The following is a 25,834-nucleotide window of genomic DNA, read 5'->3' as shown; positions in this document are numbered from 1 at the left end:
ACCAGAACAGAGGGCATAATTGGGCTGATAATGAGAGTTCCTCAATCCCATCTAATGTAACTAACTGCCATGTCGCTAAATTGAGATAATCCCAGGGATTAGTGAGCTGTTGAGAAGCTCAGCCTCTGTCCCATTTGCTGGAGATGATCAGTCAATTATATTGCTGTTTCATGAACACAAAGAGCCTTAGTTGGAGTTGCAGATGATAATTAAATGAAGAAAGCTTCTGTTTGGACTGGAAGCATCGGTTAACCCTGATAGCCCTGGAAGAGTGGTGGTTTGGAAAAACTCAGATTAAATCCTATGGCTGCGAAGAGCTATTTGTTCACAGGAGGAATGACTGAATGAATGGAATATTCTAAACCACGGATTTCTGCCCTGGATTCAGGGTTTTCAACCTTGACTGATTTTCCTCCACATTTCCTATCTGTGTACTCAAACCTCCCAAGCAGTCTTGTATCAGGCTCCTTAGATTGGTTCCAACATCTGAAGACGTTTTCCCTCCCTTGGCAATGAGATGCCGTGTAGCTACAGCATCAAGTTCCTTATTCTAGAACATACTGTCCAATACAGTAGGCACTAGCTATGTGTGATCACTGAGTACGCAGAATGTGGCCAGTCCAGATTGAGCTGTGTGTAAAATACACATCAGACTTTAAAGACTTGGTATGAAAAAAGGAATGTAAAACATCTCATTAATAAATGTTTATATTGATTACATCTTGAAATGGCAATCTTTTGGATATGTTGAGTTAAATATCATATTAAAATTAATTTCAACTGTTTCTTTTTACTGTTTTTAATGTGGCTAATAGAAAATTTTAAATTGCATTCTTGGCTTGTGATATATTTCCGTGGGACAGTGCCGTTCTGGAATTAGCAGATCGCCCCTGAAGAGTTGACAGTCTCTGCATCCTCACCGGTCACAAATCTGAGCCTGCAGGTCAAGTTCTTCCCAGGGTGAAGCATCCAATTGGCCGGCACAGAGGCCAATTATTTTGTTTTGATTTTGTTGAAATAACATCCCCAGCTCACTTTCTGACTACTCCTGTTGTCCACATGCAGCCTGACTTCCTCATTTACTTTACCTGCACAACCCTGAAGCATTTGAGTTTGCAATCTTTGGAACACCTGCCCAGAAAGAGACAAAACAGGCATCCACATTGGTAACTAGTCACAGAGCAAACCCATAACCTCAACTCCATCTGTAACCTTTTGTAGAAGCTTGCAGCCTGACAGGTTCTTTTCCTTTTTCCCTTTGGTCAGAATGCTCCCCTGGGACCAAGTGTCTTATCTTCCTAGTGCTTGGACCTCAGGCCTTCACCCTCAGTCACGGCTCCAGGACTGTTTCTCAGCCTGGCTGCTCAACCCTGCTCATCACCTGCCCTGTAGTGATTTCTTCCAGATTTCAGCCTTCCTAGAAAACTGTAGGTAATCCCTGGTCTGTGAGGCCCTATCAGGAATGTCCTAATCCCAGCAACCTGTCTCCCCTTCAAGCTTGAAGGAGTCCAAGGACAAAGTGCTTGGTTTTCTTCTGCCATGTCTCTGGCTCCCAGAGGAGGGTGTAGCCATCCATGAACTCTTACCCTTCTAGGTCAGCCTCCCCGGGCTTCTGAGTGGATTTCTGAAATACAGATTAAATGTCATCATTCTCCCCACTTCAGCCTTCTCCTGTGACTCTGCCTATCCCACAGGCATTTTATCCAACATCAGCAGTCTCATGTCTGAGACACAGGAGGCCTTTGCATCCTGCTCCCAAAATTTTCCCTAAAATTAGACTTTAACATTTAAGGTAGTAGGATGCTATATTTGTGAACTTCATGCTAGAACCTGAAGATAGGAATTTGCATTATATACTACATTAGAGTTTAGAAAGCACTCGCTTGTCCATTACCTCTGATGCCTATCCCAGTTTCTTAGAAGTGCAAGTTGAGATTCAGAGAATTGAACTGGTACTCTTAAAGACACACAGCCTGTTGAGTAGCAGAACCGGGATGTGAACTTAGCACCTAATCTGATGCAATAATCATTCCACCCATGGTTCTCAAACTTGTTTAAAATTAGACTCAAGCCCATCCTTAGGGTTTCTGATTCAACAGGTCTGGCATAGACCCCAGGAATCTGCATGCTTTTTTTTTATTACGGAAAATGTCACACATACATAAAAGCAAAGCGCAGATGATAAATGAACCTCCCTCGTACTTTATCACCTAGCTCCAATAAATATCAACCCACAGCCAACCTCGTTTCATCTATTCTACCACTTCTTCCTCTCCTATATTATTTTGAAGCAAAACTTAGAGATCATCATTTTATTCTTATTTCAGTATGTATCTCTCAAAGATAAAGACACAAATGAAAGAAAACATAACCACAGTTCTATTCTCACTTTAAATTTTAAAAAATTAACAGGAATGAATGTTTATTTTGTTCTTATAGCGGGGTTCATGGTCCATCTGATGAGAACATTCTTCTATGACAACTGCCGGTACCATCCCAACTCTTGATAATATCTTTATACTGTTCTGATTTTTCCCAAACTGTCCACCTTGAAAGATAAAACCAAAGTACCTGATGAAACAAGCCTGCATTCCCTGTGAATCCTGGTGATTCAGAGTGGCATCTCTCTCTTTTCCTTCTGAAAATTTAAAAAGATTTTGGACCCCGACTAAAATAAACTATAAAATCTTTTGCTTGGTGTCTGGAGCAACCCATAGTGTGAGTTTAGAGACAGGCTTTCTTCTGGATAAAAAGGAAGAAACAGTGAAACTGGTGCTCTCTCTCTTTTTTTTTTAGATGAAGTCTCGCTCCGTCGCCCAGGCTAGAGTGCAGTGGCACGACCTCGGCTCACTGCAACCTCCCACTCCTGGGTTCAAGCCATTCTCCTGCCTTAGCCTCCCAAGTAGCTGGGATTACAGGTGCCCACCACCATGCCTGGCTAATTTTTGTATTTTTAGTAGAGTTGGTGTTTCACCATGTTGGCCAGACAGGTCTCAAACTCCTGACATCAGGTGATCCGCCCGCCTCGGCCTCCCAAAGTGCTGGGATTACAGGCATGAGCCACCACCCATCCTTGCTCTCACTTTTTGAGGTGTCTAGATGTTTATTTTATATTTGTAAAAGTAAGGGAGTCTATTTCTTTGTGTCTGGGATAAATAAGGATGTAAACTGCAGGATGACAGAAACTTGGGACTATCCACTTTTCTCTCTCAACTTCAACCATAGTGGAACACATAGTAGGTATTCAATTCATTTTTTTGGGAAGTGAGCAGCTGAGCTGACACTTAATCTGTCAGTATTAAACATCTGAATGGCATGGCCAGGACTTTTCTGATGAATTTGTGAGGGGAAGGATTGCAGAAAGAGCTTTTATTGATATCCTTCATCCAGTAACTTTTTAACATCGAGGGAACACGCAATGTAAGCTCTCACTGCAATGAAATATTCAGAAACACAACTAGAGCAGTGGGAAATAATTGGCGTTTTTTTGTCCCCCATTGATACTTTGATTCCCTGGATCCCTGAGATAGGTGGTAGTTCTTTCAGGAAATGAGTCAGTTACTCCATTGTAATCTTCCTCAGACAAAGGCTGCCATTGACTGGACACCCAGCTGGAGGTACCAGAGCTTAGCTGGGACATATGCTTGGTGCTCATTTGATTTTGACAGTGACCCAACTGCAAACATATAATCTTGCTTATTAAGATAAATTGCCTGCAGAAGAGATGTACCTATTAAGATAAATCCTCCCTGAAGTCCACATTGTAGAATCCCCAGGGGATAATTTTTCCTGCATGTTTGTCCCTCCTGCTGTATAAAATAAGGTAAGCAAAACAGTGTCTGTCCCTTTAGTTCCTAGCACAGAGCGATGTGTCACCGGGTTACTATATATTAGAAAGTTGGAGTTCAGGGGGCGGGAGCAAAGACTGCAGCTTTATGTAAGATGGTAGTATTATTGAGAGTACAGGAAATTTTAGATTCGTAGATTATCCATCAAAAATTTTTAAATCCCTAAATGAGTTTTGATTGATACTGAACGCACCAATGGGCAGGTTTCCTCCTACTAGGCAGAGAATGTGAAAGTAATTTAAATATATATTCAGGCCAAAGAGAATCAGAATGGTAATCCATTGCCTTGATCACAAATCCAATAATGGTTCCAAATATAAATGCTTTTAAGATCATCCCCTATTTTAGCCTAACTAATCAAGAGTTGATGGAATTTTTTTTTAATGTTACTGAAAAGACGCCACATTGGTCTCAGTGCAGACGGATTGAGGAGGTAGACAAAGAAGTGTAAACCTCATCAGACGCCAGATTGGGTTGTTCCCACGTTCTTTGCTCAGTTAGTTTCCCATGTAGCCTCTTGATCTTCGGTCCCAGATATGCTATCTTTTGATAGTGATATTTTAACCTGCTGAGGACTTGTAGATTTAGAACTATCCCCGAAGCCTTCTTAGGAATACTTTGGGGTGGATCTCCTTGGGTTCCTTCTATTGCTACTGGATCCTATCACCTGCTTCTTTGAACTTCACTGCTAAAGTCTCCTAGCTGGCAACATCTTCAGCAATCTGTCCTTGGGGTGCTGGAGCCACCACCCCCAGCATTCATGGAAGGCAGGCAGAGCCTGGGAATTTACATTTCTCCTGAGTGGTCCCTAACCAAGGACTGTCTGTTGCAAGGCTGCAAAAGCCCAGCTTCCTTGCTCAGAGACAGGAGTTCCCCATGGTATTGGACTAAGGCCAAGACTTCACCTGATTGTACTTTTATTTGCCTTTTCCATTCGGTTTCCATCCCTCACTGGTCTCTCCCGGGAGCACTTCATTAATCAATCACTTAACCCCCGTGTCCTTGGCTCGGTGTCTGCTTCTGAGAGAATCCAACACAAGACAGACCTTTTATTTCTGAATCCAGCTCTCCCGTTTTATCCAAAAGAATCTAGAATCAAACATGGCTACCCCTGTCCAGATGATAGATGAGAGAAACTTGAATCCCTCCCTCAGATTTTATGGAAAGAGTACAGCAACATTTCTGTGTCTTATTCTTTGTAGAGTTGAAGGCATATGTCCTGGGGATGCTGAAAAAGAACATTTTCAGCAATGTCAATCCAATGCTAAATGGGAGGAAACTACACAAAAGGAAATGCAGCTATTCATTGAGTGCACAGTGTTCTAGATGCTGTGCAGAGTGCTCTGCAGAGCACTACAAGCTGTAGTTTAATGTCATAATGGCACTTGTATAGACTTCCAGGTGGGACTGATATTTCTGGGTGCAGTATCCATATGACTTAGGAAAGCAGTCCCATTTGACAGTTGGAGATGTGAGACAGTCATGCAATTGACTAGATTCACACAACTAACGTGCAAATGATTCCACACGGTGCTCTACAGGTAATCATTTCGCTCTCACAATTAACTGTTGAGGTTGGTAACACTAACATCCCCACTGTAAAGTCGGGGAAACTGAGGCAAAGAGCATTTTAATAACTTGAGTGATCATACAGCTCGTAAGTAACCCCCCCTACTTTCAGAAACAACAAATCTCCAAGTTTTGAGGCGCTTCCAAGCCCCATTTTGTAGCTTCAGAATTAATTTGGGAGTGACATCTAGGATCAAAGTCCCTCCACAAACTGCCATTTAACACAGAGAGGATTTCCTGGTAGCATGAATGTGACCAAGACAAGTGCATTGTCCCCAGCAGGGCAAAGAGGAGAACATGTTCCTGCTCCTAGTCTTGCAGGGGTAGGGGTGAAGGTGGGAACTGTCATTCTCTGCTCCTCCGAGAACAAAGCATGCCTGACATTGCAGGGAGGGCCCCAGGAAGCATTTCAAAACCTCCACTGGAACTAGACAGGCTTTCAATCCATTTATCAAAGTGTCTGCAGTTCCCATTTCAAGGTAGATGAAGCAATAATAAATTTGTGAAGAAAGTTAATCTGTGTCCAAAGCATTTTAGTAAATTAAAAAGGGGGGAGGGTGGCTGGAAGGGGGCTATATTGGTTCTTGCCAACTCCTATTTGACTTACTGTCTCCTTAATAAGTCCTTTTTGGTCTTGTGTTTTTGGATGGAATAATCGGTCAGTTAATCATTTTCCGGAAGCTGGAAAATGCACTTTAGCTAATGCAGTTCTCCTTTTCTCTCAGAACCCTAATTATTTAAAAAGGCATCCCAATTCCTAGCCCTACTCCCCAACCAAGAAAGCCTTTCCCACCAGCCATCTTCCTTTACTTACCCAGATGCACCCTACTCCAATCTCATACCTTTCCTCTAGTGTTTAAAAAAACAAAAATCCCCTTCTCGGGTCACTTCTGAGCATTTCTGCCCTCCTCAGCCCTGAGCTGCTTCCCTCATGAAAGGGGAGGCACTAAAACCCCAACAAGCAATTGGCCAGCACTAGGCTCTTGGGCATTGTGGATAGATTTTGTTATTTTTATTTAAGTGTCAGTGGAAAATGGTGGCTCTTGTCTCTCTCAAGGATAGTACTTAACAATAGCTCCGTGCTCTGGCACCACGCTGAGATAAACACACTATTAGGAACTCTCACAAAGGCCCTGTGATCATTGTGAAGGGACCGTTACCGAAAATGAAGCACCCAGCCCTGAACCCTCCTCCACGCCCCATCAGTAACACCATTAAAGCTATCAGTTTGTCAGCCCACTGGAGGTATTTATGAAATCAATATACAGTCCTGCAGATGGATGGCAGCAGTATTGTTAGCTGGAGAAGAGAGGCTCAATGGAAAATAAAATTAATAAAATTTACAAGCAGATTGTCATGGGGAACAGATAAATTCCCTACAATCTACTGTTTTGCTCAATTGGGACAGGAGAAAAGCAGTGACAGGGAGATGGGAAAAAAAGCTGTGTTTTAACTGGGCTCCTTAAAGTAGGAGCAAGGCTGGTTATATTTACAGCAAGAAAATAGTGAACAGAAACCAAAGCGTTGCCCCACCCAAGTGCAGGATTTCGCCTGTGTAGGAGGTCTCCCAGCAACATGGCCAGATTTTTCTGCTTAAATATCACTCTCCTCTCCTCATCCCACCGTATTGCAAACCAGAACCTTTGTACAACTGCTACTCCTCCCAGTATATTTTGGGGTGTTGTCTATTCCAACAAGGTTAGTGCATTACTGGAATACATGCCCCCTCATCCAGCTTCCAGCTGTGGTTCAAGCTGACAGCTCTATACCTCTCTCCTGTTTGCTGCCCCTGCCTCTGATTTTGATCACATCAACCATTTTCCAAAAGTGTGACTGGGGCTCATCTTCCAGAGCCGCCAGAGAGAGCAGCCAAGCCTGGGAGGGTAGTGGGCAAAGGCTCGGTGGCCTACAGACCAGCTTCATTTGGCAGAAAAGACTGGACTCATTGTGACTTCCAGAGCCTCGGGTGCTGCCCAGATGCCTGGTGGAAATTGCATTAGTCGGATGACAGGACCTGGGCCCCTGCTCCGGAGGCTGATGGAGAGCAGCTGAGTGGCCTTGGTGACACCGCCTGACCTCTGCTGTCATCATGGGCTTTGTTCAGCGCCCGGACTCCAGGCTGGAGCCCAGCTCATTGAATCAGGCCTGGCTGGGGGAGCCTGAGACAGGGCTCATTGTGCATCTGAATTTACTTACATCGGTTGCAGACAGAGGAAAGTGGATTTGAGATGGGAAGCACCCTGTTATTCAGCCCCAGAAACCACTAGTACTTACACCTGCACTCTACCCCAAGTCTGAGCCTTGTTTTGTGGGCCTAAAAGTGGCCCCAGATGATCCTCAAGTTTCGTTTTAGCTAGCTGCTCAGAGCACATGGCTTGTCTCAGCAGGGGATGGGAGATCAGAAAAAAGTGGACACCTCTTTTCTGTTTCCTCTTTTCCCTCCTGCCCCTTTGCAAAATGTTCATTTAGACTGCCCAGATTTTAGTGGAGGGCAGTCGTCTGATCTCTCCTGCCAAATATATCTGGAGTCATCTAAAGCTTTTGATTAGGTGCCCTTGGAAAATCAGCATGGGAGTGTCCACAGGTACAATCTGTCTCTAGGTCAACTCAGGACCCATTTAACCTGTGACCAGCAAGGTCTCCTTATAGGACCCCATACCAAGGAAATAGTTGGACAAATATCCCCAAAATGTGCATGCAGAGAAATTCACCCTTGTGTTTCTTTAAATAGCAAGTAAATAAATAAATGCCTACCCAACGATTCGGGACCATGTAGCCACTCATACAATTGGACGATATACAGCCATTAAAAATGTTGGTATCAATGCGCTACTAATGACAGGGACAGATGTTCTCAATATAGCAAACAAGAATAATAGGTTATAATAGACTGTATATTATGAGGTCATATTGGTGGAATTTTATATATATAACTCGTGATTGGTAGCAGTAGTTAGATCTGCATTGTTAATTGTTTTTACCTTATATTTGAGGGTTTTTCGGGTGTTCTTTTAAAAACTAATTGCGTATGTATAGTGGTGTGTGTGTGAGACACACCTTTTATATCTGAAGAAAGTGTAAAGGGCTCGCTGTGTCCCTAGCCCCTGGCTCTGCGCCCCCCACCACGCCATAGTCCTCAGAGAGGCTTCCGCAGCCCATGGCTGTGCGGGACCAGCCAGGAAGGAGGTCTGGCATTGAGTGTTTTGCAGGGCCAGTTTGCATGCTCTGGAGCCCTGATGGGTCTTTACAGATTGATTACTTGTTGAGATCCAAGCAGGCCTCAGTTCTGAGTGAAAACAAGTGCACATGTTTGGTCTAGCAAAAACTAAAAGTGGGAAGCAAAACAAACAAACAAGCCCGTCTCTTTCTTAGAAAGGAAATAAGGCTTTGGGAAGGCTTACAGCCTAGGACAAGACTTAGGTTTAGCCAGCTGTGGGACCTGACAGTATCCCTTACCCTCCTTAAAGCAACCTGCTGGCACTGCTTAATGCTAGATGAGGTGCCTGTGGGACCCCCACTTCGGATGGATCTGTGGAAATGCAATTCGAATTTATCATGCCTGTCACTAAGAAGATCCAGGGGCCCCCAGGAATCTCTGGGACTCTAGAATAAGCTGAAGTGGTCATCCCGCATCAGAAAATCAGAATGGGCAGGCTCTGTTGCAATCCCACATGACAAAGGCAGATTGTCCTGAGCAGCAGAGGACAGCGCTGAGAGACGGGAGATTGAGCTGCGGCGTTGACCCCACAGTGGGGGAGGAGTGCCTGTGGGGCTTGGGAGCAGGGGCGGGGAGTGGGGGCAGGGGGGTGTCTCCGGGAGGTGGGAAAACAGAGAATTGGGTGCAGTATGTGCAACAAATAAGCCAGCATCTTGGCTCGTGGCCTGGAGGTGCGAGACCACCCACAGAGCCCGCCCTGGAGGCGAGCTGCTCCGCCTGGTAACCATTTCAGCAAAGGCCATCACTTGAAGAACAATGTGAATGCTTATAGCAGCCCGGGGCCTGAGACCAAACAGCCCCCATACACTCTGACGGCAGAGGCAGCAGCCTGGGTGGGGGGGATTGTTATCATTTAATGAGATGCAGATCCAGACAGCCCGGGTCTTTAACGCAGTGTGCCTCTTCTCTTCTTGTTTAGAGATTTGAGTGAAAACCAGATCCAGGGGATCCCGAGGAAGGCGTTCCGCGGCATCACCGATGTGAAGAACCTGTAAGTGATGTTTTCCTTGCTTCACTACAGATGTGGCTAACTCGGGCTCTCTGACCAGAGTGAGGGTGAGGGATGGGAGAGGAGGGCGGTCCAGGTGCCTTCAGACATGAGATTGAGGGCTGTGCTCCAGTGGTTTCTAGGGAACACACGTTGGATGCCACAATAGTGTCACAGAAACCTGTACTTCGCTGGTTAGTCATCCCCAGATATAAGCACTGGAGCCTCAGTGCCTGGTGACTTAGAGCCTGGCCCTACAGAGCCTTGGTGAAGCCAGCTTTGCCCAGCGTCATTATCATCTTCTGTAAAATGGGGATGGTAACCTTGTGGGTATGTTTTGTGCAACTGAGAAAGTGTTTAAAAGAAAGAAATATCTTAGTGTCTCATGCATAGTATGTGGTCAATCAATTGGAACATTGATGATGATGGCGCCGAAGCTCTCACTCTTACTAACAGCATCGTCATCGGCGCCTGAGAGACAGTGTGGAGACCTGTATCCCAGGAAGTTGGGGAGACATAGCCAGATCCACTTCCACTGCCCTAGGATTTTTTTTTATACTTTTTATTTTGAAATGATTTTTGATTCGCAGGAAGTTTCAAAAAATAGTAAACAAGTCCGTGTACTAGTTTCCTCCAATGGTAGCATCTGACATAACCACAGTAGAGTATCAACACTAGGAAACTGGCATTGGTACCACCCACAGACGTTAGTTTTCAGATTTCACAGCTCCACGTGTACTCACTTGCGTACGCCTGTGTGAGCGCAGGCATGTGTAGTTCTGTGTGAGTTCATCACGTGCAGATTCGTGCAGCTGTCACCACAGTCAAGAGGCAGGACTATTCCAGCATGACATTTTTGAACTTTGACTATTTCCTACCTGGCTTCTACTACTGACCCCTTATTCATGACTCCTGGGCCCCTACAAGGACTATGCCTTGAATTTTCTGCCTAAACCATTGTGCCCACGGGGTCGGAACATGCTTTTGGAGAGGGAGAGGGAAGACGGTCTGGTTTGGCTGAGCAAGCACTTCTGCCCAGTAGCCTTCTCTGCAGCCCCAGATTCAATTTGAGACGTCTTAAGGGAGGCTCAAAAAAAAAGACATTGTCACTTTTCCCTATAATGAATGCACAGGTTTTAGTTTACTGGCACACTGAAGGCAGCTGGTGATGGCTTCCAGATGCAGGTTATCTGCCTCCCCTGTGGCCTTAGCGGAAAGCTTTTGGTGTTTAACATGCAAAGCACACAAGAGGGCAGAGGCGTCTCTGGGGGTGGGTGGAAGGAACGGAGAAGCAGAGAGGACTTTGCAAGGGGCTCGAGGACAAGGAGGCCGCCCGCTGCTGCTTCTGAGGGTGTTTTCCCAAGAGCAGGAGAGGATGGGGTAGAGCAGCCACAGCCACAAAGAATGGGAGTTCCTTTGCAGAACAGGTATAGGTTTCTCTCAAGAAATAGCCTCCTGAGTTTACATCTTCCTGAGAAAACGAGATACAGAAAAGCCAAACCTTCAAAACCACTAAATAAATAGAGATCTTCTCTCATCCTGAACTGGCACTTCTAACATTTCAGAGTGCTTTTCTAGCATTTCGTTCCGTGCAGTCCAAGAACTCAAGACTGTTCACATGAACCAGAAACAACTATGTTAATTAGCCTGCCAGAATGTCAGGAGGCAAGAAAATGGAGGCCCAGAGAGGGCAGTGACTAACTCAAGGTCAACCAGCTTTCTGATGATTGAACCCCAAAAGAACATTTTGCGTATATAAAGTGATATATTGGTCAGATCTCATGACACTAATTTTTAAATGGATCCATTAACCAAAAAGAACATATTGTATTGATGTATAAGCAGGGCTGGACAGTTAATTACCAACTATATTTTTGATTGTTAAGAAAGCAAATATCCCACGATGGTTCTTTTTTTTTTTTTTTTTTTTTTTTTTTTTGAGACGGAGTCTTGCTCTGTCACCCAGGCTGGAGTGCAGTGGCGCAATCTCGGCTCACTGCAAGCTCCGCCTCTCGGGTTCACGCCATTCTCCTGCCTCAGCCTCTCCTGAGTAGCTGGGACTACAGGCACCGCCACCACGCCTGGCTAATTTTTTGTATTTTTAGTAGAGATGGGGTTTCACCATGTTAGCCAGGATGGTCTCGATTTCCTGACCTCATGATCCACCTGCCTCGGCCTCCCAAAGTGCTGGGATTACAGGCTTAAGCCGCTGCGCCCGGCCCCACAATGTTCTTATTAGTTGCTAGGGTTTCTCAGATTTTGTTTTACAGGGTCTCTTTCCCCCCCTTATAATATCTCTAACTATGCAAAGGCCTCAGGACTTAAAAGGTTCAAAATTCTACAAACCCAGACTCCTAAGTCACTCCAGCACCCACCATCAGCCCACCCTCTAAGCCATGCAAATGTGTATTACTCAGGATCCTGAACTCAGTGAGGGTCTTCTCTTTGTTTATACTCACTACTAGCAGCTGGGCTTCGGGGAAGAAGGAAAGGGAAGTGAACTCACTGCCTAAAGGATGAATTAACCAAAAACACCTAAGGGGAATTGAGTACTGTGTACTTCTAATCAGTTCAGTCAGCAGGCACTTGTCAGGCAGAACCCATAAGGCCCCAGAAGTACAATTCATGTCCTCCAGTAGCTTACAGTGAAACTGGGGACAAGAATCATGTACATACAAGAAAATGTTTAGTAAAGTACCAGTCAACATGAGAGTTGGCTAATGAGTAGCTGCACGTAACGAGGGGCTCTCAGAGCTCAGAAGGAACAGACAGCTTTAGGCAATGTAGCCTAGTGGTTAGAAGGATGGTTTTGGCAGTCTGATAGACGGATGTATGAATTCCATGTGTTCTAGGTTCTGAGTCTGTGATGTTAAACACATTACTTGACACTTCTAAGCCTAGGTTTCCACTATATAAAATGAGGATAATAGTTGGACTTACCTCCTAGGGGTTTTTGTGGAGGTTAATAAAGTAATGCATATGAATAACTTAGTCCTATGCTTGATGCATGGAAGGTGTTTAGAAAACTCTAACTACTGTTGCTCCTGTATTCCTTTGTTACAATAGTAAAGACTGTAACTGGGCCTGAATGGTGGTTAGAATTCACAAAGTAATGAAGATGGTGCATGCAAAGTGTAAAGGCAAAACTGTGTTTCCAGCAGACATTTCATGGGAGTGGAGTGGAGGGATCTGAGGCAGAAGAGTGTGTGACTGGGTTAGAAAGAGGTGGAAGCCGGTTGCTGGAGAGCCTTGACTGCGAGGAGCATGGGCTTTAGATGTAGACACTAAGAATGTGGATGGCTTTTGCCCTGGGACAGATCATGGTGAAAACATTTATTCTGGAAGAGGAACCGAGGACAGGAGGAGGTGGCAGAAGGAAAGGTCGGGGCAGGAGATGAGGCTGTAGTCCAATGTGAGGGTTCCTGCTCGTATCTCTCTCACACTCTCCCGGGAGAGAGCAGCCGGAAGTGGAGAAAGAGGCCAAAGTAAGCAGTCCCTGGGGACAAAATCAACAGATCTTGGCGGTCAGCGAGTTATTAGAGGCCATGGAAAAAGAAGTGAAAAATGATTAGTTCCAAGTTCAGACAATACAGAGAATGACGGCAAAGTCTCATAATCATTCATTCACACACCCATCAAACTATTTTTTGAGTTCCTTCTAAGTGCCAGTTCTGGGGAAAACGGCAGGGATTAAGATGTATCAGTGTAAATCTGTCTTCTTGGAGCTTCCACTTCACAGAAATGGAAAGTTCAGGAGCAGGAGCTGAGCTTGGAAGATCCTGAGTTGGTTTGTAATCACATTGGGTGTGAAGTGCTGTCACGTCTTCCATCAGCATTGTGGACAGAGCATCTTCTCTGTGTGAGGAAGTTTGTGATCTGACATCCCGTCCAGTTCCTGCTGGTTGAAGGACTTTGCTAAAGCCGCGCTATGTCTCTGGTCCTCAGCTTCCTTGGTTTTAATAAGAGGGAGTCAGACTAAATAATCGTATAGCCCAAGAGAAAAACTCATGTGAGTAATTAGAGCTATAGGACCTGAGCTGAGGATCTGATGCTTCATGGAGGGGAAGCGTCTGGACGGAGGTGATAATGAAGCTGTGTGTTTAAATATGCATCGGCACATGGAAAATAGGAGACACTTAGCACAAATTAAATTTCTATAAAACCTGCTAAGGAAACACTCCTCCTACTACCAGTCCTCAATTATGGAGATTGTCTACCTTGTGAATGATAAATAGCAAATTTGAAATCTCAGAGATGCACATCCTTGTCATCAGCCTGTTTGAGAACCACTCCCCAGCCCCGAGCCTACTCCACCACAGTGGGTGAGCCCAGGGAATTCACACCATTCCACTATTACCTTAAAGAGTAGAAGATGAACTACTGGCACATCCAGCTTCAAACTGCATGCTATGTAAAATGACAACCAGTTGGGCCTATGTGTAACACCATATGCTTTATGGAGAAAATCAAAAACTATCTGGTTTAAAAAATAATTTTTGTAGTTCTGACATCTATTTTCTTTGCTTGCGCTGACATTTCCCTTCAAGAAAGAAGAGGCTGTGCCCGGGCGCGGTGGCTCATGCTTGTAATCCCGGCACTTTGGGAGGCCGAGGCGGGCGGATCACCTGAGGTCAGGAGTTCGAGACCAGCCTGGCCAACATGGTGAAACCTGTCTCTACTAAAAATACAAAAATTAGCTGGGTGTAGTGGCAGGCACTTATACTCTCAGCTACTCAGGAGGCTGAGGCAAGAGAACTGCTTGAACCCAGTAGGCAGAGGTTGCAGTGAGCCAAGATCACACCATTGTACTCCAGCCTGGAAGACGAGTGAAACTCAGTTTAAAAAAAAAAAAAAAAAAAGAAACTGTGATACCATATTTTCCACATAAAATTAAGTTTTCATCAATGTGTATAATTTGGTAAAAGTCAGCAGATAAAATTAAGCCTAGGCCTCTGGAACTAACCTACCGTCAGTAACACGTCCAACCATCTTTTGGACTTCCGCCGTGGACACTTCCGTCTACCCAGGTTCCTTTCCCCACAGCCATGCCGGCAAACAGGACCAATAAAGGGACCACAGAAGCTGCTGCAGAGCAGAGTCCCTATTCACCTAAGCAAGTAGGCAAGCGTGCAACTTTTATCAGGGCCAAGAGAAAGGATGCAGGCGGCCTCTGAGCCCTGTGGACCTGAGGAGCCACTAACATGATGCTCTCAATGAAGGGACTGGACGCCTGCCCCTCCAGACCACAGAAGGAGGCCCCTAATTGCTTCCTGCTTCTCCAGAGAAGAGAGAGAAAGTAATTATCTGGGGATGCCACTCTACGCAATTACTGAAAGCTGGTTTAATGGGCTGGTCTGATTCTCCACTACCTGCCTAGAAGGGCGGGAGGTGCTATATTTAAAGACAGACAGGCAGTTCGATGGACGAAGTGATCTATCTGGACGAAGAAAGAGAGCATTAGAGAGACTGTCCTGCAGAGACCAACACTCATCACACCACTATGAAATGCCTACTGTATGCAGAAACTGTGCCAGGTAGTGGACAAAGGTACAGCGAAAAAGAGAGAGAAGGAGAGGAAGAAAAAGAAATCATAGAAAGACATAGAGATAGAACCGAAGGAAATGAATTGGGAAAACAAGAGAGATGACAGACCACAATCCAGCCGAGCCTAATAAGAAAAAGACAAAAACCAGTATAGTTTTTTTTTTTTAAATGTCCCCTTGCCCTGTCTTTCTCAGCAGTTATGTTTTCCTCTGTTTTTCAGTTTCTATTTGCGAGGACTCTGTAGGACATGCATTCCAGAAGGGAAAATCAATAACCCCTGTCTCTGCCAGCTAGCAGAATTCGGAATTGACGCTTTGAAAACAAAGCTGGGCAGGCAGCCTTTGTGTTCTCTAGTTAGTCCGTGTTGCCGCACTGCCCGCGTCCACCCTCCTGCTTCCTGAGATTAATGAGGGCTGTCTCCGCCCCGGTGAGCTGGCGGTAATCTCATGTGAGGATGAGGGAGGTGTGGGGAGGGACGCCAGCACCCGTTCACCGGTAGCATCTCTGTCTGCTCATCTCGGCAGCCATTTGTTTTGTCACTGCACCTGGAGCAGCGTCCACACTCCTGGTCTTCTCCTGCAAGGCTGTACATGAACTGGGTGCTCTCACTTATCTCATGCTTCCCATGCTCCTTTACACTCCCTGAACATCCCAAGCTCCTTACTGCCCCAGGACCTTTGCACTTGCTGCTCCCTTAACATAAGATGCTACACCCTCAGACTTCCACACAGCCAGCTCCTTCTGATCCTTCACGTCCCGGCTCAAATGTTGCCTACTGTCCCCCACTGCCTTCCCTCTCTATCCCATCACCCAGTCGTATTTCTTCAGAGCACTTTTCACCCTCTGAAATTACCTCATTTATTTCTTGTTACTGATGTTATCCTGTTATTACTTGTCTCTGGATGCACATAGTAAACCTATGTACACAGATATCCTGCCTGTTTCAATCACTGCGGCATCCCCAGTACTCAAATGGTTCATGGCAGAGAGTAAAGTGGACTAGAAATGTATTGAAAGAATGACTTTGTTCATTCATTTCACAGGTGTTTGCCGATGGCCTGTTACATATCAGAAATCATACACATTGTTAAAATGTTTTATATGAAAAGTATATATACTATACCATAGAAATAATATACCATAGTAGTATTATTATTGTGTAAGAATAGTATTGGAAAGAATAAGGTACCATTCTCGTATCCGAAGAACTCACAGTCTAATGATATTCCCATTTTCCAGATGACAAAATTAAGTTTACTAGTCAGGGAATCAATTAGTAAACCAGCACTCATAGGACATGGGTTAAGGCTTCGTTGGAGGTAAGGACAACTATGTGTGAAAGCCCAGGGAGACAGGTCTCATTCTGGCTTCATTCAGGAAATGACATAAGTTGGATCTTGAAGGTTGCATAGGAGTTCATCTAGGGGAAAGATATTGCAGGCAGAAGGAACAGTGTGTGAAAATTCACCAACATATATAAAGGGACAGAGGTGTGTGAAAGAGTTGATGCTTGTGAGAGAGTTGTGACTGGAGTATAGCTAGCAAGAAAGGCAATAAAGAGCAATGAGGTTAGGGAGATGGGGAGGTCCAGGAAGGGAGGACCTGGAACTCCATGATCCATAGAGCAATGGGGGTTCATTGAGGGGTTCCTAATAGGGGAGTAGCATGATCAGATTTTCACTTAAGAAAAACAGCTCCAGCAGCAGTGGGGAGCGTGGATTGCTGAGAGGCAGAGACTGAAGCTGTGTGGGTAGTGAGGAGACCTGTGCAGTTGTTCAGAAATCATGGGAGGCCTAAATCGAGCAGATAAAGTGGATCTAAAAAGGCAGAGTCAAACTGCAGGGACTCAGGGGCTAGCTGGGTGGGGGAACTGAGTGCCTGTTACCAGGGCTTATCAACCAGAGACAGAGGTGTACTTCAGTGCAAGCCGGCTCTGATGCAGGAAGAGTGCCTGGCTCTCATCACAAGGGGTGCTGCATCTTGAAGGGGGATTTAGGAAAATCTGCTCATTTGAGGCAAGGCCATGCAGATTCATCATCTTCCCAAAGTGCAGCAAGTTTCCCAGCCTTCCCTGCTTTGCATTCCTGGCTGAGAGTGTCAGGTTCAGAATTGCTGCTAGAGGAAGTTGCACTGGGCCCCAGTTTGCTAAGTGCTACCCAAAAATGCTATCTAAAGAAAGGGGTCATGCCTCCCTGCCTGACTGCCTCACTCCACCTTTCTCTTTCCCTTCCTTTCTTCTTTTTTTTCCTCCCTCTTATCCTCCCTTCCCCCTCATTCCTTCCTATTGCCCTTGCTCCCTTCCTCTCTTCCTGTCTCCCTTTCTCCTTTCATTTCTTTTTCTTCTTCTTTTTTTTTTTTTTTTTTTTTTTTGAGACGGAGTTTTGCTCTTGTTGCCCAGGCTGGGATGCAGTGGCGCAATCTCGGCTCACTGCAACCTCCGCCTCCTGGGTTCAAGTGATTCTCCTCTCTCAGCCTCCCGAGTAGCTGGGATTACAGGTGGCTGCCACCACACCTCGCTAATTTTTTTGTATTTTTAGTAGAGACGGGGTTTCACCATGATGACCACTCTGGTCTTGTACTCCTGACCTCAGGTGATCCACCCGCCTCAGCCTCCCAAAGTGCTGGGGTTACAGGCATGAGCCACCATGCCCGGCCACCTTCCTCCTTTCATTTCTCCCTCCTTCCCCCTCTTTCTTCCTCCTCCTTTCTCTCCCTCCCTTCTTTCCTGTTTTCTTCCCTTCGCCCTCTCTTCTTCCCTCTCTCTTCCTCCCTCCCTTCTTCCCTCTTCCCCGCTTTCTCTTTTCCTCCTCTGTCTTCCTCCTTTCCTTCCTCTTTCCCTCCCTCCCCTCTCTTTCTCCCTCTCATTCTTTCTCCCTCCCTCCTTTTCTGCCTGTCTTCCTCCCTTCTTTCCTTCCTTTCTTCCACTCTTCCTTTTTTTCCATTCATCCTTACACAAATTACCACTGAGCCCTTACTCTTGTCAGACCTGAAGCAAATCTTAAGAAAGATGAGTAGGACCCAGTCCTGCTCCTGTGAATTTTTGTCTACAGGGGGAGACATACACAGCAAGCATATATCATAGGATAAACATGCCCCAAGGGCACTCTTTCTATTTGCCCCAGGGCCAATAGCATAATAATAGCTCGATAAATACCAGCTGATTAGTTAAATTTCCTGACATGAGAAAAATAGTAGAAGAAACAGGTAGATTTGACTCCATTCGTCTGATAAAGGCGCATACAGTATTATCTAAAAGCAAGGAGAGAGTGGTGGGAAATGCCCCATCCCAGAAGTTCTGCCTGGGATTGGAAGTTACACTGATGACAAGTAGAATTTCTTCTAGGCCGAGATGACACAGTTTCATAGACAGTACAACAGGTCTTCTGGCAGACTTTGCATACTTCCTAAAACACTCCTCCCTGCGTTGTAACTGTCTACTCAGCTGTCCTTCTCCTCCTGCTGTAGCCTGTAAGTTATGTAAAAGGAGAGGCTGAGTCTGCCTTTTTCATTGTTCTATTTTCAAGAGTTAGTCCTGTGCCTGGTACATAGTAGATGCTCAATAATCAATAAGCAAAGGAATAAATGACTTGCAGAACAAAGAGTTTCCAGTTTTAGGGAACAGCTGAAACCCTGAATGAGTGAATGAATGAAGGGGCATGATTATATCCTAGCAAAGAAGAATAAAATCAAGGCAGCAAGAAGGAGCCCAGAGAAGCATTGACGTTTTTTCAGGATAATGGAGACCATTATTTTAAATCCAGCATTACAATTTATTATCTGAGACAATTTGATTTGTGGACTATTTTTTTTTTAAACTCATCACAAGTATTTAACCCCTTTGAGCACTAAATGCACAGCAAGCAAGGTGTTTAAAACAAGCATATAAAATAGAATCCTGTCTTTCATATACTCTGGCAAAAAGGCACAGTGATTCTGAGCCCCTCAAAGTAGGACTCAGGGGTCTTAGGAGACATTTGCCATTGGACTGAGTCTTTGCCTCGTGATTTTTAGCTCCACAGAGAATGTAAGGGACTTAGGAGGAGATGAGTATTAACGTGGAGATCACACACTGAGACTCTAGTATCTGTTGATGTTCTGATTCTTGATTCTTTATCTTATTGGGGCCAAGTGAGTATAGTGATTAAAAGTATGAATTTTGGAATCAGGTGTGATTTTTTTTTTCAGCTTTGTCCCTCACTACCTGTGTGAGCTTGGCCAGGTTTCTCAACTCTTAGTCTATAAAATAGAGAAAATACTAGTGAGGAGTCTAGGAGGGAGAAACTATGTGTCTCATGTTTGTACATTGCTTTCTGGTTTGCACACAGCCTTCACGTGTATTATCTTATTTTTGAGAGAGAGAGAAAGTAAGTCTAGCTTTGTCAACCAGGCTAGAGTGCAGTGGCAGGACATTGGCTCACTGCAGCCTCTGCCTCCTGGACTCAAGTGATCCTTCTGCCTCAGCCTCCCAAGTAGGTAGGACTACAGGTGTGAGCCACCACACCCAGCTAATTTATTTATTTATTTATTTATTTATTTATTTATTTATTTATTTATTTATTTTGTAGAGATAGGGTTTTGCCATGTTGCCCAGGCTGGTCTTGAACTACTGGGTTCAAGTGATCCGCCTGCCTCAGCGTCCCAGAATGCTGCGATTACAGGTGTGAGTCACTGTACCAGGCCATATGTATTATCTTGTTTAATTACCACAACAGTCTTGCAGGACCACTAGGGAAAAGTTGCTTATCCTCTAGATAGAGAAGTGGAAATGGAGGCTCAGATTCCGAAACTCTCCCGAGGCCGCAGAGCTGGTCATGGAAAGGCTGCAGTGGGATCCCAAGATTAGTGTGGCCTCTCAGGCAGTGTTTTTCTGAGTGATTTGGCCAGAAAAAACCCTGAGATTTGGTGAACGTGGAGGGATGCCTTGAAGGAAGTGCAGATACAGACAGATCCATGGGGAATGTTGGAAAAGCATTTCTGGCTTGGTATCAGCCAAGACCCAAGGTAGGAGCAGGCCACGAAGGTCACAGTTGGGACAGAATTTCCAAGAAGACCATCAAGATTGTCTGAAAGTATGAACTTTTGGCCAGGCACAGTGGGCTACACCTGTAATCCTAGCACTTTGGGAGGCCGAGGCGGGGGGATCGCGAGGTCAGGAAATTGAGACCATCCTGGCCAACACGGTGAAACCCTGTCTCTACCAAAAGTACAAAAGTTTAGCCGAGCGTGGTGGTGGGTGCCTGTCGTCCCAGCTACTTGGGAGAGGCTGAGGCAAGAGAATCACTTGAACCTGGGAGGCAGAGGTGCAGTGAGCTGAGATTGTGCCACTGCACTCCAGCCTGGGTGACAGAGTGAGACTCTGTCTCCAAAAAAAAAAAAAAAAAGAGAAGAAAGTATGAGCTTAAAATAAAACTTAATAGACTTTAATTTTTAGAGCATTTTTATATTTTTAGAGCATTTTTAGGTTTACAGAACAATTGAGTGGAAAGTGTAGAGAGTTTCCATATACCCCCAACACACAACCACACAGTTTCTCTTACTAGTAACACCTTGCATTAGTGTGGTATGTTTGTTACCACTGCTGAGCCAATATTGATACATTATTAACTAAAGTCCCTAGTTTACATTAGGGTTCACTGTTTGGTTTGTATGTTGGATGGGTTTTGACAAGTGTGTAATGACTTGTATCCACCATTACAGTGTTATCCTGAATAGTGTCAGTGCCCTAAAATTCCCTGTGTCCCACCTATTCATCCTTCCTTCCATTCCCCGAAGCCCTAAAGTGTGAGCTTTTAATCATGCAGATAAATTCTTTCATCTTCACAACAGCTTATATTTATTTGGTTTTTCGTACTCTCAGATAAGAGTCTCCTTTTTCTTCTTTGAAAGAGGGTGAGTGACTCCCATGTGTCAAAGTACATAGAGCAAGTCAACAGGACAGCCAAGCCCAGACCCAGCTTCCCAGCCACAGTGTGAGGTGTATGAGTGTGAAAGTCTCTCCTTCAGAGAAAAGACCCGTGGTCCAAAGACCTGCCCATGCCTGGAGCTGTGCTTCCCTATAGAAGCTCTCAGGAGGCTGACATAATGGTGAAGTGCTCAGACTCTGGAGTCAGGCTGCCTGCAGTCCAAACCCTGGTTCTTACCACCTTTATGACCTTAAGCAAATTGCATACCTCCTTCTTAGCCTCAGTTAACCCATATGTTAAGTGGAAATAATATTATCCCCCTTTATGATGTTGGTTTGAAGATTAGTAATTATTATTGCTGCTTTTATTCCATCTCTGAGAATTAATTAGGCCCAGGTTATCACATCTTAGAGACTAAATCTTCCCTTCCTAGACAAATACGTACCCAAGAAAAAAGTCATATTTACAGTTTCCTGGCTCTGAAATGACCCTCCCTAACTAGTAAAGATATTTAAGTTCATCACTCCTTCTGTTATTTCTTTGAGTGGGGCTGACCTGTTCTGGCATATGGCTTCATTATAATGGGCTAGATATAAAGTAGGCCAGAGAAAAAGAGGGTCTAACTTCCCTGCCCTGTCCCTTCCTCTTGTCCACACCGAGACATGGAAAAGACCAAAAGAACTCAGGAGTCCCAGCTCCGCTATTAACCGCTGCCTGCCTAGGGTAGGCTGAAAATTGGCTCTTCTAAAAATGCCTGCATCCTAATCTGTAACGTATGTGAGTGTGTACTCCACATAGCAAAAAGGATTACAAATTAAGAATTAAGTTTCTTCAAATGGATAGATTATCCTAGATTTTTTGAGGGGATCCAATGTAATCAGAAGGGTCTTTATAAGAAAAATGACATGTGCTGGAAGCAGAGAGAGAGAAAAGACCATGTGATTCAGGGAAGGAGGACTGCCCCATCCTGGAAAAGACAGGAAAACAGATTGTTCCCTGGGGCGTCCAGAAGGAACGCAGTCCTGCTGACTCCTTGACACGAGCCCAGTGAAACTGATCTAGGACTTCTGACCTCCAGCATTCTCAGACAATAAGTTCGTGGTGTTAAGACACTCAGTTTGTGGTAATTTGTTAGAGCAGCCGTGGGACACCAGTACTAGAACCACCCTCAGGCTGTCACCCAACCCTGTCATCTAGATTTCCTCTTCTATTAAAATAAATCATTGACATAAAATCAGTGAATTTCACTTTGTATTCTGAGAAACTCTGGGGCTTCAAGAGCCCACAGATAGTTACTTTTCAACAGTGATAAAGATTTAAATTGCCTCTTTTAGACATTAGTGTGCGACATGAGATTTTGTGTCACAAAGAGCCTAATGGGGAGAAAAAAGGCTTGAAAAAAAAAATCACTGGACTTGATAAATAATCTTTCAGTTCTACTCATATTGCAAAGTTTGATGGTTCTTTGAGGCCATCTTCCACCAGGAAGGAGCTAGGTTTGGTCATCGAGATAAAATTCAGTGGCAGGGTCAAAGAAGCCAGCACCAGGTGGGGACAACAGAGAAGAGAATTGGGATAACGCCGGGTCTCTGGACTCACAGCTGGACTTTGGAAGCTTGACTCCAAGGTTGAGGGTCTCAGCTGGGCTCACCGTGGGAGGAAAGGAAAGGAGAAGGGTTGGTATTGACTGGGAGGTAATTACCTGGAATGGGGCTTAGGGCTTTTGAAAGTTCTCAGATATTTCAGGTTAGGGATTTCTGCAGCGGGGCTAAGTTTAACTGGCTTTCTTGCCCATTCTCCCTTCCTTCTTGTAGCCCCAGATAAACTACTTTGCATCTGGGGGCAATCGCCAGTTCTGGAAAGAGAATTATTAGAGACTCATGTGAGGACATGGTGAGCCAATCATCAAAAATATTTGCTAGATGAGTAAATAAGTTGTTTGTGCAGGGTGCAGGACAGTGGTTTTCAGAGCCTGGGATCTCTGCCGCAATACTGCTCACAGTACGTGTGGGTCTTTTATCGGAGCGGATGTTTCAGAGCAGGCTTGTATCAGAACTGACACATCCATATGCATAGCGCCTGCTGTGCCTGCACGGAGCTTCCGTGTCTGCCACAAGCATTCAGCTCTATAAATGGACGTGTTACCATGTGTCCATTTACACCGACAGCTATTATTTGCCATTGTTAACATTCTCCTTTAAAGTTCTCTCTGTAAGCAGTCCCCGGGGCACAAGTACGCAAACCTAAATTACTTTTAAATGCCAAAGATCAGTTCTTGGGTACTGTGTCTGCCAGGAAAACTTCCTAACCAGACACATAGATACCCAGTGGATAAGGTTTGGTATATACAGCACGTGGTCCAGTAGCAGTTCTGAGATTTCCCAGCTAATTAGCATTCTGTTTTTAAGGCTGCACTCCTTTTTCTGCTAATAGAGACACCACCATTTCTTGGGCTCAGAGATGGGGTATTTGTCTGAGATAACTGCTAAAGCCCATGATTTAGCCCCAGGTGATCATATCTTCCCACTGCTGACATGTACACCAAATAAACAGAGGCTGTGTCAAGGAAGGAATGAAGCCTCAAACAGAGACATTCCTTCTTGGTAGGTAATAAACTTTTATCAAGTCCCGACTGCACATCGCACACAGTTCTTACTAATTTCTACCTATTATCTCACTTAATCCTGGTGACAACCTAATGATTACCATCACCAGTTTACAGAAATTAAAACGGAGGCACCCAAAAGTGAAGGGTCACATAGTCACTGAGAGGCAGAACTGGGATTTGAACTCAGTTTACATCTAGAACCTATAACCTGAACCACTTGCTTTGCTATACTGCCTAAGATTGGAGAAGAAATGGAAGGCAAAAACCGTGGTCCAAATCCCACCTCCAGACAAGTTCAATTTTCTTCTTATGGGGTTTCAAAAATCAGTAAATTTTGCTTGAAAATCTGGATTTCCAGCTTCTCTGGAGAAATGAAATGTGTTAACACTGGGCGCCCAGTCCTGCCTGGCAACAACAGGCCGACCAGAGTGGCAGGTTCCCTCTTAAACATAGTATATGCTCTCCTATCTGCAGGGGGCCTGCTCCATTAGTCCGACAAGCTTCTAGGGAGTCCCACTGATATGTGGCCACCTCTTATCCCAGAAAGACCCCATTCTTCAATGGAATAGTTGAGATTTTCTCTTTCTGTTTTGCTGGCTGGTGATCTTGGGCACACTGCTTCTCCTCCCTAAGCCTTCATTTCCTTTTCAATAAAATAAGGATGATTAATCTGTAACCAAACCGTAATTTTTGCCTTTCTTTTTCTTTCTTTTTTTTTTTTTTGAGACAGATTCTCACACTGCCACCCAGGCTGGTGTGCAGTGGCGCGATCTCAGCTCGCTGCAACCTCTGCCTCCTGGGTTCGAAAGATTCTCCTCCCTCAGCCTCCCAAGTAGCTAGGCTTACAGGCATCCGCCACCACATCCAGCTGATTTTTTGTATTTTTAGTAGAGATGGAGTTTCACCATGTTGGCCAGGCTGTTCTTAAACTCTTGACCTCATGATCCTCCCCTTTTGTCCTCCCAAAGTGCTGAAATTACAGGCGTGAGCCACTGCGCCCGGCCAAGCCATAATTTTTAATGTGAAAGTTAAATGAACCTATAGTCCCAGCTGCTCGGTAGACTGAAGTGGGAGAATTGCTTGAGCCTGGGAGTTCAAACTTGCAGTGAGCCATGATGGCACCAGTGCACTCCAGCCTGGGCAACACAGTGAGACCCGACTCAGAAAATAAATAATTCAAATGAGATGACATGTGGAAGGGACTTAGTCGGTAGAGCTCGGCACAAAGTAGATGCTCAATAAAAGCAATGTTAGTATTCTGCACCCCCATCCTCATGCATCCTTCATCCTTATTGATGCACAGAGAGATTATCTTACGGTTGGGCTATTGGCTCGTGAGGTTAGAGGAGAGGGAGCATTTTGGGGTTTGGTTTGGTAGTCTTGGGATTTTCTCTAATTCAGAAAGAAGAAATTTAACATTTTATTTGAAATTACTTGATTTCGAGATGTTGGCACCAATGCAAAATCTTCTTAAGCGCTAAGTGTCCATACTGTGTTGGCCAAATCCACCCATCTGTGGGTCCCATTCAACTACTGGCCTCTGATGTAGGTCATGCCTCCCAGTCCCTGGGGTGAGCCTGCTGCAGGCCAAGGAAGTGAATGGAAGATTCTGGTGGTTTTTCCTGCAGCTGCAGGTGTCAATAACCTTGCTAATGTGTTAGCAAGTCTCGATGCCATAATTCCTTGAATCAGTTAAAATTCAACTGCCTTCTGACGCCTTGAAAAAGTGACTCTAATGGTGGCAATCAAGAAGGCTGGGGGGAGGCAAATATGGGAGCAGATCTTCCCAAAACCAATTCACAAGGGACATTGCTAATTGCACAAAGCAAAGCACTGTTCCTGGACTTGAACTTCCCTTTCTACTACATCCTGTAGTGTTTTGAGGCTGAGAACTCTGCCTACATCAGGGTATGGCCCTGGCATGTTCCAGAAGTGAGTGACTTTGCCCTATTTCTTCAAAGTCACACACCACTGGTCATTTTCACTGAAGCATCCCAAAGACTCCAAATACTGAGGGACCAACACATTCTTTAGCTTGACTCATCATCGTTTATTTAGATAGACTGTTTGCTCAATACATGCACATCTATGTGCCTCTCTGTCACCAGCACTATCTCGACTCTGTCACTGATTGTCTGTTCTTCGAGAACCAAGTAG

The 25,834-nt window shown here is 44.9% G+C and overlaps 1 protein-coding gene across 1 annotated transcript in view; it reads left to right on the top strand.

Annotated features, from left to right (window-relative positions):
• Nucleotides 1-25,834, top strand: part of SLIT3 (slit guidance ligand 3) — a 641,372-nt gene that overhangs the window by 407,560 nt on the left and 207,978 nt on the right. The window contains exon 5 of the mRNA XM_015141360.3: nucleotides 9,554-9,625. Within this exon, the coding sequence (XP_014996846.3) occupies nucleotides 9,554-9,625 (72 nt within the window). The remainder of the gene's footprint in view (nucleotides 1-9,553; nucleotides 9,626-25,834) is intronic.

This window comes from Macaca mulatta, chromosome 6 (assembly GCF_049350105.2).
Source record: "Macaca mulatta isolate MMU2019108-1 chromosome 6, T2T-MMU8v2.0, whole genome shotgun sequence".
NCBI classification, from domain to species: domain Eukaryota; kingdom Metazoa; phylum Chordata; class Mammalia; order Primates; family Cercopithecidae; genus Macaca; species Macaca mulatta.
The sequence above is the reverse complement of the archived record's forward strand: the minus strand, read 5'-3'. Positions and strand labels throughout refer to the sequence as shown.